Source organism: Chiloscyllium plagiosum, chromosome 19 (genome assembly GCF_004010195.1).
Source record: "Chiloscyllium plagiosum isolate BGI_BamShark_2017 chromosome 19, ASM401019v2, whole genome shotgun sequence".
Lineage (NCBI taxonomy): Eukaryota > Metazoa > Chordata > Chondrichthyes > Orectolobiformes > Hemiscylliidae > Chiloscyllium > Chiloscyllium plagiosum.
In genome coordinates this window covers 18,715,478-18,735,299 of record NC_057728.1, presented here as the reverse complement: position 1 = coordinate 18,735,299, position 19,822 = coordinate 18,715,478, and the positions used below count along the sequence as shown (strand labels likewise).

At 40.0% G+C, this 19,822-nt stretch overlaps 1 protein-coding gene across 5 annotated transcripts in view; it reads left to right on the top strand.

The window, feature by feature from the left end:
• Positions 1 to 17,092, top strand: part of kiaa0930 (KIAA0930 ortholog) — a 101,160-nt gene extending 84,068 nt beyond the window's left edge. For all 5 annotated transcript variants that reach the window (XM_043709232.1, XM_043709231.1, XM_043709229.1 and 2 more), the window contains 3 exons: positions 7,933 to 8,107; positions 12,544 to 12,699; positions 15,952 to 17,092. In XM_043709232.1, the coding sequence (XP_043565167.1) occupies positions 7,933 to 8,107; positions 12,544 to 12,699; positions 15,952 to 15,992 (372 nt within the window). In that variant the 3' untranslated portion in view covers positions 15,993 to 17,092. The remainder of the gene's footprint in view (positions 1 to 7,932; positions 8,108 to 12,543; positions 12,700 to 15,951) is intronic.
• Positions 17,093 to 19,822: the final 2,730 nt, after the last annotated feature.

Here is a 19,822-nt window from a genome sequence, read left to right as displayed (position 1 = left end):
CTTGAAGATATTATCTATTTATTCTCTAAAATGAGCAAAGATTCTTTAATTAATTAATCAATGTAACGATTGTACTTTTTTTTTCTCAATTCCACCCCCCTTTCCTTCTCAGACTTTCTCCTGACCACCTCCACTGTGTTGTTGTCTCAGACACCCCGTCTACCTGCCTTCTCCTTCTTGCACAGAGTCCCCCTCTCCCCTAGATTCCCCCCCCCCCCCCCTTTCCCTCGATCTCCCTCGATCTCTGTTCACTCTGGTTCTCTCCCTTGCACCTCTGTTGAAATATCAAGATATATAAAGTCATTATTTTTTGCTGCAAGGCTGGAGTTCTGTACTGCATTGTAATGAACTGTGCTTTGACAGCTGTGATTAAGACTGCAGTGTAACTGAGCTGAATGCAAAGATCTGACAAGCCCCTCTCTGTTTATTAAATATAGTTAGAGCAAGGCTGGGGTTTGTTTGCAGTTAATGCAGAGGCAGGAGCAGTTGGTTGCCTGGGTTTTATCAGCTGTGTGGAGCCAGAGTAATTCTCTCTTAGTTTGCTTTGGATTCTATTGAGATCCATTGTGTGTAATGTGGAATCCAGCTCTCCACACAAGATATTTTGAGTCTGATTTCTCCTGAGCTGAAGTAAATCACTTGCTCTATAGTGATCCATGCAGTGAGTATTAACTCAGCTCAATCACTTCCTCTTTCTAGATATTTGATTTTAAATCCTGAATATTGTATTTGTTGTATTTTAAAGAGAAACTTATTTTAATTTTATTGAAAGCCAGCTTCTGGAATGATGAAGTGGATCTAAATGCAGTTACTAGGGCATTGTGCAGTTTACTGGCGACAGAGGTTAGAAAACTTTAATTTATTTCCACTGGTGCTTTTGGTGATGTGGTTGAATGCTGCTTTACCCCAAAGTTTTGGTTTCAAGTAAGGAGCATACGAAGACCAAATATCTAAATCACAGCCCCAATACTTTCCTTCATGACAGTCTGACTAGTTGCACTTCATCATTGAATCGAATTGAATTTATTATCACGTGTACTGAGGCACAGTGAAAAGCTTTGTCTTGCGAGCAATACAGGCAGATCATAGAGTTAAATAGCATAGATTGTAAATAATAAGTAAACAGTGACAAAAACAAAGGTACAGGCGAATGTTAAGAGTTTGAGAGTCCATTCAGTATTCGAACAACAGTAGGGTAGAAATTGTTTCAAAACCAGCTGGCATGTGTGTTCAGGCATCTGTACCTTCTCCTTGATGGTAAAGGTTGTAGAAAAACCATTGCCAGGGCGGGATGGATCTTTGAGAATATTGGCAACCTTTCCTTGACAGTGGGCCTGGTAGATGGATTCTATAGATGGGACGTTGGCCTTTGTGATTGTCCGGGCCGAGTTCACCACTCTCTGTAACCGTCTGAGATCCTGAGATTAGCTGGTTTGAACAGTGACAATGACCTCCAACCTATAATATTGTGCTACTCTATAAGGGAGGGGGAAGGGAATCATGTGCAGATTCAGGAATTAAATGCCTGCAGCAGCTTGAAAATAGAAGTTCCTGCTGATGGCCTTGCTTTGATGGCACGGCCATCTATCCTGAAGTGAGTGGCAGCTTTGAGCAGATTTGCAGCTGATAGCCTATTCCAAAGACTGTGAGGACCAATTCCAGAACATGAAGTCTGCTTCCTGAATCGCATGTGTAGTCTGTAGCATTAGTGGCACACTGCAATGCTCTTCACAAACAAGCTAGTCATTGAGTAAATGAACAGAGTTATAGAGTCATAGAGATGTACAGCATGGAAAGAGACCTTTCAGTCCAACTTATCCATGCCAACCAGATATCCCAACTCAATCTAGTCCACTTGCAAGCACCTGGCCCATATCTCTCCAAACCCTTCCTATTCATATATGGCGATGCGATTGAAGTGAATGGGTATATTAATGGAATTGTAACTGATTGTACTTTGAGAAAGCTTAACATCTAAAATGGCACTCATTGTGGTTGAAATGTAGAAACTAGGAGCTAAGAGTGGACCATTTTGGCTCTGTCCTATGATGATGCCTGATTATCCAACTGTTTCACTTTCTCCCCATCCCTTTGATCTCTTTAGCCCCAGGAGCTATTTCATCATCATCTTCACCTTCACCTTCACCTTCACCTTCACCGTGCCTCAACCTCTTTCTGTAGCACAGAATTCCACAGGCTTACCATTCTCTGGATGAAGAAATTTCTCCTCATCTCGGTCCCAAAATGTCCCACCTTGTATTCTTCAGCTGTGACCCCTTAATTCTGGATACCCTGTCATCGGGAACATCCTGTGAACATTGAGGAATTTGCTCTTGCAAAATATGTATGTCTATAGAATGGTATTAATATTCCCAGTTGTAATCTAAATGACTCCTCCTATCAGAAATGATGAGTGTGGTATTTTACCAGATAATCACTGGTGGTACTTTGTGACATTTGCCAACACTACCAGGTGAGGATTATTTGAGATAATTAGCTATCCCAAAGTTTCTTTTGTCTTGATTTGGAGGTGCCGTGCATGGGACTGGGAAGTACAAAGTTAAAAATCGCACAATCCCAGGTTATAGTCCATCAGGTTTATCTGGAAACACTAGCTTTCGGAGTGCTGCTCCTTCATCAGGTGGTTGTGGAGTATAAGATCGTAAAACACAACTTATAGCCATAAATAAGACTATAACCTGATGTTGTGAGATTTTTAACTTTCTTTTATCTCTGCTTTGTCTTGGATCTATATAGTGATTAGTAATAGAGGCTTCACCACCCTCTTACCAAAAAAAGGCATTGTTCCTACATAAGTGGTTTGATATGTGATAGCAATTAAGTACAATTATATTTGGTCAGGAACAGTTACTTTAGGGAGCTGATAGAGGTATGTCTGCTCCCTGCAAAAGCTACCATAGAATTCCTAGTTTCCACCCACAGACTGGCTCTACCTATTCTACTGCCATCACAGTGTAACAGGAACCCCTTCAGAAGCATTATTTTACTCCATTTTTTTCCCCACACATTAACATGTTTATACAATTTGTGTACATAAATAATACTATTATCTTGGCTTCTTCTCCTTCCCAAGTCTCAGACTTCACACATGCAGAGGGAGTCTGGATATTTCTCAGATGCGCTCTATTAGATACAGAAGAATGGCACATCCTCACTTGAGCACTTTTTAAACCCACCTCTGATCCATTTCTCAGCTGGAGAATTTTTAAAAATGTCTTGATATCCCTCACTGAGGACATTATTCTTTACAGACATTGTCCATTACCTTAACTTGGAAGGTCCTTAACTGGAGGAGAAAGTGAGGTCTGCAGATGCTGGAGATCAGAGATGGAAATGTGTTGCTGGAAAAGCGCAGCAGGTCAGTTATTCTTTACAGACATTGTCCATTACCTTAACTTGGAAGGTCCTTATCTCCCAGACCTTCCTTCCAGAAAGACAGCTGTTCTGTTGAAATAAGTACTTTCTTCCTTGCAATATGCAGGATTTCTGGACTCGGCAATCTCTGTCTAATTGGAAGATTTTGCCTTCTAACAGTATCTTGGATAATTGAGTGGTTTTGTTGTCTTGACCATGTCCTGAATCAGTGACCTATTGGTCTGGTTGCCATGGAATCAGATGCACCGAACCTCCCTAGAGTTGTTGCTCAGGCTGAAAGCCTTCAGCTGCCCACTGTCACTGTTCAACTAGTGGAAAAAAAACTTATCAGACTGTCAGCCTTGCTCCTAAAAGGTTACTGCTCACTCAGCACTATCTCTGTCTCTCTGACATTGACCCTTCCGTTTTAGAAAGTAGCGGATTGAACATGCCTACCAGCCCTGTGAGATCTGTGACTTCCTCCTAAGATGATAATAATGTGAGAGATCTCACTGGATTCTTTCTTCTGTTGGATTCATTGTGAAACTGGGAAGGTCTATGAATCCATCTTCTCGTTATCCCTTGATGGGTTGGTCAATAACTCTTTGTATTTGGAGGAGGATTTAGACAGCTGTTTGCTTCTAGATGAGTTGTTCTCCGGGGGGATTACAATCTCCTCCAACTCTCTTTTCATGGTGGTCGAGACCCTCGTAAGGTTTTGAAGTGAAATTAATTAATTGTGAACTGTGTATTTTCCACAGTTCTGCATGGCATAGTAGCGTAACTTGTGGAGTTCACAACTTCAGGTAGTTACTTCATGAACACCATGCAGTCTTATTTCTATGAGCTTTAATAACTTCTCCAGCCATGGTAACTGCTTTGATATGAAAGTGATTCTTGCTACAGCATCAAATCAAAGCTGCCCGTTTACTTAGCCATGTTGCTTCTGTTCAGGCTTGTCTAGATTAGTTCGTTCCTGTAGGAATGAATCTGGTATGTTCTCCAGTGGAAGCATCTCATCAGGTACATTTATCAGGTATCTTTTGTAATGGCAGTGTAGAGTCTATTGTGTAAATCTCTTTACCATTAACCACTTGTATTTCTACTGTTCTGAAACTGTCTTAACTATGGGAACCTTCTGAAGGTGACCTACAATTTTATAGATGTAGTATTTCTCTGTGATGGCTGGATATTCTTCCTGCCTGTGAGGCATTGTTGTCCTGCTGCCCTTGTAACATGCCTCTCTTTTGCAACCATGCCATATAAATTAGATGCACTCTGTTGTCCTTTTGAGGTGGTTTTGGACTTTTCTTCATAGAATCTGGGTCTCTCTGGTTTCTGCTTCTAACAGGAGTTGAATAGCTTTCTCCAAGTGTAAATCTTCCTTGAGCTATAGGAAATCTCACGATTTCATCAAGAGTACCAACAATAATTTTGTCTCCTGTGAGTTCAAATTTCAAAACTCCACATTCCGTTTTTCCCCTAATCGACAGAAATGGTTAAGTCCAGCTTCTAGGGGAATCTACTGCTAAATATTTCTTCATGATTTTTGTGTTTATAAATTGAAGAAATTATCAGAAGTTATTTTCTTCAATGGTGTCTGTACTGTGATGTTTTGTGTATTAATGGCATTGTTCACAAACAGACTTGGTAAATACACTACTGTATGGACTTGCTCAGCTTAGTCTGTTTAGATTTGAGGCAAATCAATATCTTGCAAACAAATGCCTCCATGAAGTTCAATCTTGCTTGCTGTGGTTCTTTGCTTGTGAATCTGCTAGGGATCTGTTATCTTTTTCCAGTTCTTCTGAACATTACTGATTAATCTTATTACTGTAATGTTATTTAAACATATTATTTCTATACTTCAAAATCTGCTGGTTTTTAAGATTGTATTCACCAGTGCTCTTATAAATTAAATGACTCTAGGATTTAATAAATTCTGTGCAATATTTTCTTTGTCAGCCAGTTTTTAAAAAGGGAGTATGAAAGAGAGACTTCTCATCTGTCACAACAAGTATTTCACCACCAATATTTCACTCTATAATGGGCATTGGCAATGCAAGTTCCAGAAAGCAAACATAGGCACAGGCTTCAGAACCTATCCAAACAATTGCTGTTATACTTTAGCAAATTCTTCCATAATGCTTTGAGTTACATTTAAGTGATGTTCTGAAGTGATTTATTGATTTCCAGCTTTTAAAATTGGTTTCTTTGTAATATTTAACTCTGTACAGCTTACTGGATTTTCCTGGCCTTCACTTGATCGAATCGGTGGATACCCACAGTTCTAGTATTTTCAGTTTTCTGCAGCTAAGGTGCAGTTACCCACTTCCTTCTGAGAAAGCATCCATTTTAACTCCATTATCGTGGTCTAAAACCCCACGCAATCTTCTACAAACATCTCTAAGTAAAATTCCCAAGCTACAAGTTTTAAATCTTCCTGCCAAATTTGTGGCTTAATTACTGAATCCTGATCCTTTTTTTTAAATTATCATTTTTTTCCTGACTTTTCTTCTGCAAAATTCTTTCTCTAAATTTCTTGAAATCTGCTTACTTTGTTTGGATAGGTTCTGAAGCCTGTGCCTATGTTTGCTTTCTGGAACTTGCATTGCCAATGCCCATTATAGAGTGAAATATTGGTGGTGAAATACTTGTTGTGACAGATGAGAAGTCTCTCTTTCGTACTCCCTTACCTTTCCTTTCTGTTTTTTTTAATCATTTTTCATTAAAGTTATTTCCTTTTCCCTTTTCTAACTTTTATCTTTGGGAATTTTCTGCTGCTTCTTACAGAATCTCCTTAACCTAAGATATTCTCTAAATGTGGCTGGCTTCTCTGTCTCTCTCTTTCTCACCCAAACTCCTCTTCTGCTGTTTCTTACCAGTTTCTGAGCTTTTGAGTGCTGAACTTGCCTTTATGCTGCTGCTATCTCTTTCTCTTGATAATCACTTTTCAGGAATATTTAAAGGTCTCGAGTGGGAGAGAGAAAGACGGAGCAGCAAATCTTCAGGGTAATCTGATGTACAAAGCCTTTAGAGGAGTATTTGGGCACTTTAATGTGCAAGTATTCATTGGGATAATGTTAGAGCGAAGAGGAAGAGTGGAAAAGCATTAAACAAAAACCAAAAATTGTGGATGCTGGAATTCCAAAACAAAACATAAAATGCTGGAGAAACTCAGCAAGTCTGGCAGCACGTGTGGAGAGAGAAACCGTTAAATGTTTCCAGTCAATTGACCCTTTTCAGAACTTCTGAACAGTGGAAAAGTATGCCTTGGAGAACTTTATTGATCATGCTTCCTCATTCCAATTAGAAAGGCTGGCATTGCTGGTTTTGAGCATAAGGTGGAGCATGTGTCTACTGGAAAATGCTTTTGAATGACTCTCGTAACATAAGGGGTAGATTCATAATGAGAAAAGCAAGGAATGGTTTTAAGTAGAACTCCCAAGTGGGAAGTGGAGTATCCTCAATAAGCTGAGAAAGGATCTAGCCCAAGGTTAACAGGAAAATCTGTGATAGAACACATGATTTTCTTTTTAAGGAGATGGTTCAGATCCAGGCTGGGTACATTCCAACAAAGGTGAAAAACAGTGAACTAACCAGATTTTCTTGGATGGCAAGAGAGATTGAGGCCCGGTTTCAAATGGGAAATATAAAATTAAATATTAGGCACAAAAGGCAAAGATGTTGAATAGTTGTAAAATTCCAAAATGAATGATTTTGCATCACTTTAAATTGCACTCTCCAGCTCTTCAGAAATGAAGTAAATTTACTATTTTACAAGTTTAATTGTGTAATTTTAATTATATCTAGCGTTAGTAAAATTGTAATGATCAAGAATAGACCATTATAGCTCAGTGCAGGTAGTATCTCTCACTCTCTCTCAAGTCGAGTGAAAAGGTCTCATTCCCAAACAGGCGAGTGGGGCATGGTTTAATGTCTCCAAGAGAGAGCTCCATTGATAAGCGAGTGCTCTCAGCGTACTGCATTGAAAGTCAGCACAGATGTGTATTCCGAGAGTGGAGTTTGAATTCTCAACCTTCTGATTCTGTGGCAAGTGTGCTATCATTTGAAGTCAGCTAATATGAGATGGAGTAGTATTTTGAAAGATGTTAATTGTTTCCATGTTAGTATTTTTTAGAACAACCTGAAATTACCTTGAAGCAGATATCTTTGCCCATAGTGGGGCATTTTCCTGCAACAAATATTCACCCTATTTCTATGGAGAAGGTGCAACAGCTTTGCCTCAATAGCTTCCTGCGATAAGGCATGTCATAACCCAGCTAGTGCCTGTATGAAGACATTTAATCTCTCTCTCCTGACTATCCCAGTGACCATTTTAAGTTGGGTGCTTCTCGTCACCAATGCTTGACCATCATAAATAGTCTTCTATTAAACTTGCTCAGCCTTTTGATCGACTGGAATTAGTGCTAGTAATGACATTGTCTCCCTCATATGCTTTCTCATTTCCATTTATTGAAGACTGCAATCTAATATTAGACATGTTTGGATAATACTGCTGGAACTTACATCTTTTGTTTTTGGGTTTGACTTTAGGTAACTTCCTTCAGCACGCCACCAACTCCAGAACGCAACAATCGCCCGTCCTTTTTCTCTCCTTCCTTGCGTAGAAAGACCCCCAAAAATCGGATAGCAGAAATGAAAAAGTCTCATTCAGCCAATGACAGTGAGGAATTCTTCAGGCATGGCTCAGACAATGCAGACTCTGAAGGTGCATCTCCAGCTTCTTCTTGTACAGTTCCTTTTAGCTGCTTGTGTTTCCTTTTACAATATTGTGTTTTATTGCAAATTGACCTTTTTGTTTTACCCTGGGTAGGGACTTCAGTGTCCATCACTAAGAGTGGTTCAATGGTACCACTGCTGGCTAAATGCTTTTTTTGTGGTAGACTGCACTTTGATCAAATGGTGAGAGTTAACAAGAGGGAAGATCCTACCTGAATTCATCCTCACCCAATCCAACAGTCACAGACGTCTCTATCGATGATACACAAATAGGAATGATTTGTGCTCAGTCCTGGTGGAGATGACGTCCTGATTTACAGATTTACAGATTACATTACAGTGTGGAAACAGGCCCTTCGGCCCAACAAGTCCACACCGACCCGCCGAAGCACAACCCACCCATACCCCTACATTTACCCCTTACCTAACACTACGGGCAATTTAGCATGGCCAATTCACCTGACCTGCACATCTTTGGACTGTGGGAGGAAACTGGAGCACCCGGAGGAAACCCACGCAGACACGGGGAGAACGTGCAAACTCCACACAGTCAGTCGCCTGAGGCGGGAATTGAACCCGGGTCTCTGGTGCTGTGATGCAGCAGTGCTAACCACTGTGCCACCTCCAATGAGGACATATTCCTTGTGTTGTGTGGCAATGCAAGTGTGTCAACTAGAATATACTCCAGTCTAGATTAGATTCCCTACAGTGTGGAAACAGGCCCTTCAGCCCAACCAGTCCATACCGACCCTCCAAAGAGTAATCCACCCAGTCCAATTTCCCTCTGACTAATGTAACCTAACACTATGAGGCAATTTAGCATGACCAATCCACCTGACCTGCACATCTTTGGACTGTGGGAGGAAACCGGAGCACCCGGAGGAAACCCACGCAGACACTGGGAGAATCTGCAAACTCCACACACAGTCACCCGAGGCCAGAATCGAACCTGGGACACTAGTGCTAACCACTAAGCCACCGTGCCGCCGACTAGCATCTCAAAACTAGGCATCCATGAGGTACTGATGGCCAGCAGCAGAATTGCATATGACTATCCCCTGTAACTTCAGGGGCTGGCACATCACCCACCCCCTCATCCCCAAATGTCATTGCCAGCAAGCCAGGGGATCAACCCTGTTTCATCGAGGAGTGTCGAAGAATATGTCCAACAGTAGCCATACCCAAAAATTAGGCTACAAACATGCAAAATAATGGAAGCAGCATGGGATAGACAGAATACAATTACACAACCAATGGATCTGCTATCCTGCAACGTCAAGTTCTAAACAATGGTGGGTTATTTAAACAACTGATCGGAGAAGGTGGTTTCAAGGTTATCCTCATTCTCAATGGTAGGGGAGCCACAGTGAAAATGGTTGAAGCTTTTGCGATCACCTTCAGTCAGAAAGAACATATGTGATTAATCTTACCTCATTCCTCAGATTCTCAGAGTCACAGATGCAAATCTTCAGCAAATATGGTTTACACCACATGCCATCAAGAAACTGCTGAATTTAATACTCCAAAGGCTGTGGGCCCTGATAAATCCCATTGCAGATCTGACATCCTGTTCCTAGCCAAGCTGTTTTGGTTCAGCAAAACCACTGGCATGCAGCTGACAACGTAGAAAATTAGCTGAAAATGTGTTGCTGGAAAGGCGCAGCAGGTCAGGCAGCATCTAAGGAGCAGGAGAATCGACGTTTCGGGCATGAGCCCTTCTTCAGAAATGAGGAGAGTGTGCCAAGCAGGCGAAGATAAAAGGTAGGGAGGAGGGACTTGGGGGAGTGGCGTTGGAAATGCGATAGGTGGAAGGAGGTTAAGGTGAGGGTGATAGGCTGGAGTGGGGGTGGGCGCGGAGAGATCAGGACCCAGATATGTTTGCCTAAAAATGGTAGGGAACTTTTTGCCTCGTTAACTTTTGACCTGGCCAATGACCACCACTTCAGTCTGCTCCCTCATTAAAATGAGGGAAAATGTTGGTGATGGTGCCATCAAGTGACACTCACTCGGCAATAAGCTGCTCACCAATGTTTAGTTTGGGGTCTGTCAGGATCACTTGGCTCCAGAGCACATTCCAAGTTTGGATTTGAGGTGACCAGTAGCTGAATTCAAGAGGTGAAAGCACTCTCCTTGACATCAAGGCAGCATTTAATCAAGTGGGACATTAGGGAGCTTGAATAAAACTGGAGTTGATGGAAACAGAAGAATTCTCTCCACTGGCTAGAGCCTGCCATCTCCCATTTGTTCAAGCTGTAGGGTTATTGAGGGACAATCATCTGAGCCCTCAGACTTTTGCAAGAGTTCCACTGGCCTTGACCCAACTACCTTCAGTTGCTCCATCAATGATCTCCTTTCATCAGGATGTCAGAGTTCTAAGGATATTTGCCATTGTTTGCAGCATTTGGTCCTATTTGTAACACCTCCAGATACTGAAGCAGTCTGTGTACATCTGCAGCAAGACCTGGACAACATCCACATTGAGCTGACAAGTAACATTTGTGAGTCCATCCCCAAATAACCATCCCCAAAAGGACAGAAACAATCCACAGCATACTACACTTATTTGCAACCCATTAGCAGAAGCGTCCACATTCAATGTCATTATCATCCTGAACCTCCACCATCTGCAAGGCACAAATCATCAGGATTGAGATGGAATACTCCCCAAATGCTGTAACGAAGCTCAACATCTTCCAGGTCAAAGCAGCCTGCTTGGCGCCCAGCCCCCTAGCCCTACTGCCTTGAATATTCACTGCTTCTATAAAAGGTGCTGGAGCAATTCTCCAAACCTCCTCTGACTGGACCTTCCAAACCTGTGTTTCCCACAATTTAGCATTTCTCAGTGTGACCTCATTTTTGTGCATCAACCTTTGAGTGGGGAGGGTTTAATGCTGACCTTGCCACTAATGTCATCCTACCACTGTTTGTGTTGAAATCCCTCCAATTAGATGTTTGCCCTTTCCATTTGTTCTGAAATGCTCTTGACAAAGTTTCAGACAGATTTCTGTCAATGTAGGCCATCTTTCCCCTTCCTTTATTGAGCTGCAACACTCAACACAGCTGTTCAGACAAAAGTCACTATTTTACAGGGGAGGTTGGGGTGGGGGAGGGGAATGCCCTTCATTATATTCCTAGATATCCATTCAAAGACATAAACCTCAGCAGTTCGCCAAGTATATGTCCTTGGCTCCCTCCTTGTCCTCATTTACAGATCGTTCATTGTGAAATCATTCATAGCCATGGAATTGGCTTGTCTGTTTATATTTATTCAAATATTACCATCTAGTTCTATTTTCCCATATTCCCCTATTGACATTCTCACTGTTCTGGATTTTACATGTGGTAAGCTCTACCAGCTTTATGTTGGGAGATTCAAAATCACAGCTTTCAACTTGCAGCACAATTTTCATTCCCTCATCATCACCTCCATTCCCTCTGGGGCTGTGTCCCTGGATTGAATAATGCCACTTGCAATTTTTTGGAGCTGTGTTTGATTCAGGACCGAGCTTCTGAATTTATGTCCTTTCCATCACAACGTTGCTACATGACATCTTCCATCTCGGTCACCAGCTCAGCTGATTCTTTGCTGAAACTCTCATTCATGTCATTGTCACTGTAAATTCATTAACCCAATGATTTTCAGATCCAAGGCCCCTGTGCCTCCCTTTAACCTAGTCTTGTGCTCTTGTAGCTTTTCATACAAAATGATGCCTCTGTCTTATTTTAGTATTATAATCAGCAAATTCACTGACTGGCATTAACTTCAAGTGTCGCAGTGTCTCTATAAAACTCATGCTCACCTCAGTTTTACATATTCCTCCCACCCTGCAGCTTTTCATTCATCAATCTAAAGCCTGTTACACACACTCTGTGCAAACAGTGCCTTAAACTATCTGGTCTCATATTTTGGCGTCTCCTCCTCCTTTTAAAGACCCTCTTGAAAATATGCATCATTAATAAGAATGTGTCCAACCCTCTTAATTTCTCCTCATCTGGCTCAGTACATGTTTTCCTAATAAATTTGTGAAGGGCCTTGAGATGTTTTTCTGTTGGATATTACATTCGTGCAAGTCCTTGGTAACATTGGTTTCCAAGACGACACTAAGCTTAATTCCTCAAATCAACTGCAATTTGTCAATGTTTTCGAAGAACCATTTCATAAGACTGCTCGCAAAAGGTGCCTTGTAATAATGGAATACCATTATCAGCTTTCTCTCATCCGAGGCCAGGGGAAAAACTCATTCCCCAAAGGCACTGAATACCGTTGCTATGGTTACTCTGAAACCTTTGTTCAAAATTGTTGGATTTCGTTGTGTTTTTCTGTATTCTTTCTTTCTCATTTAGAAATAGAATCTGCTACAATGAATGTTTTCATTTAAAAAAGAAATAAATGGATGAACCTTTCCTTTTTCTGTATCTTTGCAGACATGCATGGTGTGTCCAACCTTCGATCTCGCTCATTGTCTGGGACTGGACGGTCCTTGGTTGGATCTTGGCTAAAGCTGAATCGAACAGAAGTAAATTTTCTACTCTATGCACATCTCACCTATGTTACTTTACCAATGCATCGCATCACAACAGGTAAATTCTGTCAGAAGTTCCCTGAAGTTTGCTCCACTGGGGCCAGTGAAAAGTGAAATGTGTTGATAATTCTATATGAATAGATTATTGCTAAGGATATTGCAAGGAAAAGGGAAAGCGTGGCACTCCTTCCTCATTCCCTTGTAAATTTAAGTGTACTTGATGTGATTAATCAAAATAATGCCTAAGTTCCCTTTCCCAAACACATTCAGTGGTGCATTAGGCCATCATAAGTCATCCCTTTAAGGCAGATATGAGGATTGTTTTCTGAAGGTGGTGATTCTGTGGGTTCTTTACCACAAGGGCTTTCGAGGCTGGGTCATTAAATATATTCAAGTCTGAGACAGACAGTGTTTTTAATCCGCGAGGGGTTCACTGGTTATGGAAAAAATACAGGGAAGTGGAGTTGAGGAGCATCAGATCTGCCATGATTGGTGGACTAGACTCGATGAGCCAAATGGCCTCCTTTTTAGTCCGATGTGTTATTCTTATGAATACCTTGCCTGGCTGAGGTCTTAAGCATATGGATGTACAAATACGAACCTGGGCTCGTTTTTTAAAAAAAAGTTACTGTTGTAGCTGGTCTGCAAGGAACAAAGCTGCTTGCAGCATCTTGACTTAAACACCTGTGCAATAAAAACATTCTTCTAATTTTAATCCTGTTATGTTCAATATATTAACTCATCCTTTTCTCTTATTTAAAAACACTGATGTCTATAAATAAAAGTTCTATAAATTGTTCATTATTCAAATCTGATCTAAAATTACTCCTCATTATTCTTTATTTTAAAATGTTTTCATTAGATATTCTTTTTTGGGATTAGTTGTTGCTATTGCCCTTGAGAAGGTGAGCTGCAACCTTGAACTGCTGCAGTCCATGTGTTGTAGGTAATGCTGTTACAATCTACTGAGTATCCCCAACATCTTGCTGTTTTATGGTTTTATTTCCAAGGTTTTCAGTTCGTTTGATTTTTGACTTTCTGTATGTATTTGTACATTTATAATATACCAATGATCACACAGGTGGGTTAGCTAAAGGAAACTAGCCATAGTATTGTTTGACAAGGTCTCCCATGGCAAATTTAAGAAGCGCATGGGATCCAAGGCAATTTAGCAAATTGGCTGCAACATTGGCTTAGTGGTAGGAAGCAATGGGTGATGGTTGAAGGGCGATTTTATCACTGGAAGCTTATGTCCACTGGCATACCATAGGGTTCAGTGTCTGATACCTTGCTGTTTGTAGCTAAGTTAATGATCTATACGTGAAATGTAGAGGTGTGATTAGTAAGTTCACAAGTAACATGAAAATTGCTGGTGTGGTAAGTAGCAAGGAGGAAAGCTTTAGACTACAGGACAAGATAGAAGGACTGGTCAGATGGGCTGAGCAGTGGCAAATAGAATTTAGCCTTAAAAAGTGAAAGGGGATGCATTTTGGGAGGAGTAATGAGACAAGGAAATACACTTTAGTAGGACTCTAGGCAGTACAGAGGATCAAAGGAACTTTGTCTATAGATCCTCGAAGGCAACAAGACAGACAAGGTAGGTAAGAAAGCATATGGGATACTTTCCCTTAATTAAGGCATTTAATACAAGAGCAGAGAGGTTATGATGGAGCTGTATATAATCTTAGTTAGACCACAGCTGGAATATTGTGTGCGGTTATGATTGCTACACTATAGGAAGGATATAATTGTACTAGAGAGGGTGCAGAAGAGATTAACCAGGATATTGTTGTCTGGGCTGGAGTATTTCAGCTATGAAGAGAGACTAGACAGACTGCAGCTGTTTTTCTTTCCGAGCAGAAAAAGTTTAAGGGGAATCGACTAATAAAAATTGCTGAGAGGTGTAGGTAGGGAGAAAGATTTCCCTCCATAATTAGAATACTTAGTTTGGCCCAACAAGTCCACCCTCTGAAGAGCAACCCACCCAGACCCATTCCCCTACATCTAACACTATGGGCAATTTAGCATGGCCAATTCACCTAACCTGCACACTTTTGGACTGTGGGAGGAAACCGGAGCACCCGGAGGAAACCCACGCAGACACTGGGAGAATGTGCAAACTCCACACAGACAGTTGACTGAGGTGGGAATTGAACCCAGGTCTCTGGTGTTGTGAAGCAGCAGTGCTAACCACTGTGCCACCCTAAATAATGGTGCCAATAGTTGAAGTTTTATGGTAAGAAGGTTTAAAAGAGTTGCAGGCAGCCTGAGGAAGGAATGGGGTCTCTGAAGGCTTGGGGTTTTAAATAAACCTATTGGACTATAACCCAGTGTCATGTAACTTTTGACTTTGTGCACCCCAGTCCAGCACCAGCACTTCCACATCATTACAAAACAATGATAAATTGCAGTGGACTTAAGTCTAATGTGCCAGTATTACCATCGATTGTGTGAATGCAACAATATTAACCACCCAAATTCCTTCACAATGAACTGGGGCAACAAATATTGGAATGGAGGAGCAATTAGGAAGAGTGGTCAAAAGTTTGTTAAAGGTGCAATATTTTGAAGGAGGGATAAGTAAGAGGCACAGTGGATTCTAAAGTGAGTCAAAAATGCTTCATAGTGAGCAACCAGATATCGGCTTTTGTGATGCTGGTTGAGGGCTAAATGTTGACCAGGTCACCAGAATGAGCTTGTCTGCACTTCAGTATAGAGCTATGAAGTCTTTTATGCTTATCTCAGAGGGCAGATAGAGACTCTGTTTAATGTTTCTATGGAAAGGTAGGACTTTCAGCTGTGCTCTATTAGGCTTGCTTTTGTGCTCAACACTGAGCTGGTATTTGAAACCAGAATCTTGTAGAGAAAGGTCCTACAAATGTGAGGCTAACATGTGGTTTCCTCTGGACATGTTTCTTTTACATTTTTTTAAAGTTTTCTGCAGAACCTTCACTTGTGATTTTTAAAAATAATCTTTTGCCAACACGTTGAATAAATACAGTTTCAAAGTAAAATGACTTGCATCAACTGACTGAATTGGAACAAGATTACGTGTTAAAAACAGTTGACCACCAACACCCTGTCAAGTGATCCAGAAATAGATTCTTGGATGAGCAATGTACAATTATCTGTATCCAAGTTTCCCTGTGCTTGATCCCTTCACTCTTAAGTAACAACAAAATTGTGACTACTTTGACCACCCATAGAACGTTAATTATTTTGAGATCTTATTCAGGTTTACATAATATTTGATTAAGCTTCTGAATGATTTTATTTTATTCAAGAGTTCTGAATCTGTCTTTTCCTTCAGATATTCTAGAAATACGGCAGAAGCCAATCTTGATGACATAGCAGACAGCAGGCACTGCCTTATAAACTCGCAGCCAAGTGCCTAACTGGAACTGGATTCTTGGCGACACTACCACCTAGTGTTGGGATGGAAGGAAAGTTTGAGAATACCAGCCAATCAAAGTGCCTCCTTCACCTGCCCACAGGACATCACCAGTGTTCATTTTCCAATCACACCGCATTTGTGTTTTGATAGAGTCCAGTTAGGAGCTGCTGCTTCCTATGAAACCAATAAGGAATGCTTCATGAACAATGTCTCAAGACAATTACTTTGTACCTAACAAGAACAGTAAACACGAACATAGGGTGGGGAGAGGGTTGGTGGGTGAAGGGAAATATTTGCTGAACTTTATATTGATAAAAAACTTCAAGTTTAATCTTCAAAGAAGTTTGCTTAGTGCGGAGATAGCACAGTACAGTTTTCTTCCCATACCCTCTTCTTTGTCAAAGCAACATTTGATTTGCGTACTTAAATTCAGTAATGTAGAATAATTGCTCACTTTATAAAAATGAGATAAAGGTTCAACAAGAGACAGGAATCAATGGGACCGTACAGTGTTATATTTAATGGATCTGTTCTAGTAATCAGTGAAACTTGCTGATGGGTGGGTGGGGAGGGTGGGAGGAGGATTGACCTTTTTTTTCAAGACCCAAGTATGTTTAGAGTGAAACAAATGTTTGGGAGATGTCTTTGTGCTGCTTGTATTCTACAGGTATATATCAGGTTTTGAACATGTTTAGAAACTGTAACAATGAATGTCATTACAGAATCCCTTTTCTGAGAATATTGATTTTTGCATGTGGTGAAATGGATCTTTTTCTGTAATCCACTAGCCTGGATGGTTGCCATAATGGGTGTACTGCAGAGATGTGACTTAAGTGGCGCACTCTGCAAGCCTCTCATGACCTTAGGTCATTCTCGCTGATAAGCTGATTTTGTGCAATGAAGACTATTCTACCCTGAGAACCCAGCAGCATTGCAATTGGTTCTGTCAGCAGCCACCTATGGGGATGCATCTGGAAAATGCTCGAGTAAAAAATATTGAGACAAACTGGACTATAAAAAATGAATATATGAATTATAGGAAAAAGAATATTTCCAACTCGAGAGTCTTAATTTTGTTTTTCGCCAGCTGAAGCATTTTGACACCCACCAAGTTTGACATTCTCATTTCTTATTCTTTTCTTGAACAGAATTGAATTGAAATGTTAGCCAAAAGCTTGTTGGAATAGGGTTGCTGCAGCTATTTGAATTGTTCATCAAACCTATGTGCCAAGTTTTTGTTTTTCATAATTCTATTCCTTCTATTCTGCAGGCAATATTTTGATGGCAGCCTTTTACACTCATTTGCCCCTCTCCTGTTCAGGAGCCAGCTTGCCTTTGTTTTTAGTGTTAATTATATTTGCTGTTAGATTAACAATGCTTGCGTGGCATATTTCTGCAGTGAACAGCTGGGATTGCCACCTTTTTTTAGTGTACCCAAATGCAGACCAAACACTGAATAGGGACGAGAATGTGAATGCAGTCGTGGTTTGAGTTGAACATTTTAATATGCTGTTGATTTTGATTTTTTAAAAAATCTCCTTTGTTGTGGAGTTTAAATTGGTGACAAATATTTCCACATTGTGAAACATCCAAGTCCATGGAGGAAAAATTGACTTTCTAAGTTCAATTTCTTTCAAAAAGCCAGACATTTTCTGAATGCGCTGTTCCAAAAATGAACAGGTGGCAACTCTGTGCATAGTAAAATAGAAATTCTATTTTCTGTCTCTGTTGAAGCATCCAGATGTTCTGCTGGAGCATTTGACATTTAGGCTGAAAGAACATAAGGTGATGTGGCAAAACAGTACTAATGCCAATCAGTGTGAGAGAATTTGGAATTCTAAAAGGGAACATTTGACATATATAAAAATAATCTCACCATTTCTCTACCAAAAGAAAACTAGATTGGATTTGTGATAATTTTTGATGTTGTATAGTATATTTTCATTTAGTTTGTTATAAAGTTTTATTATTTTCTGTGAATACCCTTTTTGTAAAAGAGCGAGTGTAGCATTCACCACTTGATTAAAGTGGCGATGGATATTAAATGGAACAAGAGGCCCAAGAAGCAATTGCTTTTAAGGGAAAAATAGCTACTGTTATGTACTGGCTGAATGCCAGCTTAACTGGTTCATTGTTTCAGTGCCATTTTCCTGGACACTGTTGTCTGAAATGTTGATTTTTTAAAAAAAAATAGTAGCCTAACTTTCAGCCTGAGAACCATACTTCAGTTATCATGATGTATGGCTGCTACATTTTTAATATTAGATGTTCAGTGACTCTCGAGCACGAGTCTGCTCGGTTTTTTTTTGCTCCAATTTGAACAGTGATTAAAATGTATTTACTGCTAATTGCTGGATACAGAATTCACTGTTGACTGAGCCACCAAGTTTGTTTTATAGTGCAGTAGGGGATCTAATCCTGATTTAAAACCATCCTTTTTAATATGGTGTTTTTTTTTCTAGCAGTACAACACTAGATTCCTTTGTGTTTGGAAGACTGGTTCCCAACATTCTGAGTTCATATTTGTGCACTGCTATTGGGAATAATTATGTTTGGAGTCATGATAATTTAGCAAAAAGCTAACAAATGTCATTTTGAATTTGAAAAATCTTACTGTGGTCAGAAACAAATCTATGTTTGAAACTTCTGTCTTTTGGCAGAAGGCAAAGTGTCCACAGAAATAATTTTTAAAATTAAAATTAAAACGAATGTGAAAACTCAGCAACTGAGCGGCATCTGTGGAGATGCCAATAACAATTCATTGATGGTTATAAGAAAGTGACAGATGTTAAAAATCACTAAAGTTTTCTCCTTTTTTAATATAAAGGTTTTCCTGAACATTTGATTTAGCTGCTATCCAGTTAAGGCCTTTGTAATTGTTGTTGGTTGCTGAAATGTAGAAGTCTGACCCACTCCAATATGATTATGGAGGTGTTCAGCTATCAGTTCCTACACACTATCCCTGCTGCCTCTCTTTGCATACCTTAGAATTTTCCCATGGCCTTTCTGAAAGGCTGACATTTCTAATGTTATATTGATTTGGTAGGTTCCTTGCAGAAAATTAAACTATGACCTTCTCACTACAAGACAGTATAATGGAAACACTAGGCAAAGGCCATCTCCAAAGTGTGGGAACAAATATGAATAGTTGAAGGAATGTTATGGATATTGCTTTTAGAAATGGTATCAATTCAATCATTTAGAAACATTAAATACATCATACTTGCTCATTATATGTTTTTGAGCAGTTCAATATATCTGGTTGGAGAATGAGAAATAATTCTTTAAAGTGAACTTTCTTTCATCTTAGTTTCCTCTGTTCTTTATTTTTCTCTCTTATTTTTGTGCTCTCCACCACAACAATCCACCTTTTATTTCTATATGACTCTGCAGGTTAATCTGTGATGCCATGTGATGATCGCAAAATGTAGGCTGTGATTAGTACATCCCATTTCTTTAGCAAAAAATGCCAGTGCAACAGTAGAGACCTTTTTAAGAAGGAAAAACCTGAAAGAGGTCTCTAGTGAAAAGTGACCTGAAATGTTTGATTCTGTTTTATGTTCGGGCAGCCATGTCAAGTTCTGATTAGATGAAAAGTCATTACATTTTTCTCCAATTCAAAAACTCCAAAGTCAATACAGGAACATACTCTAAAGTTTTCTGTAGGCAGTCTCTCTTTCTTCTTAGAAAAAGTGCACTATAAAGGGCACCATTTCTATAGCATCTTAGCAGATTTTAAAGAAAATATCACTTTACCAATACTGAATAATTTTAACTTGTTTGCACA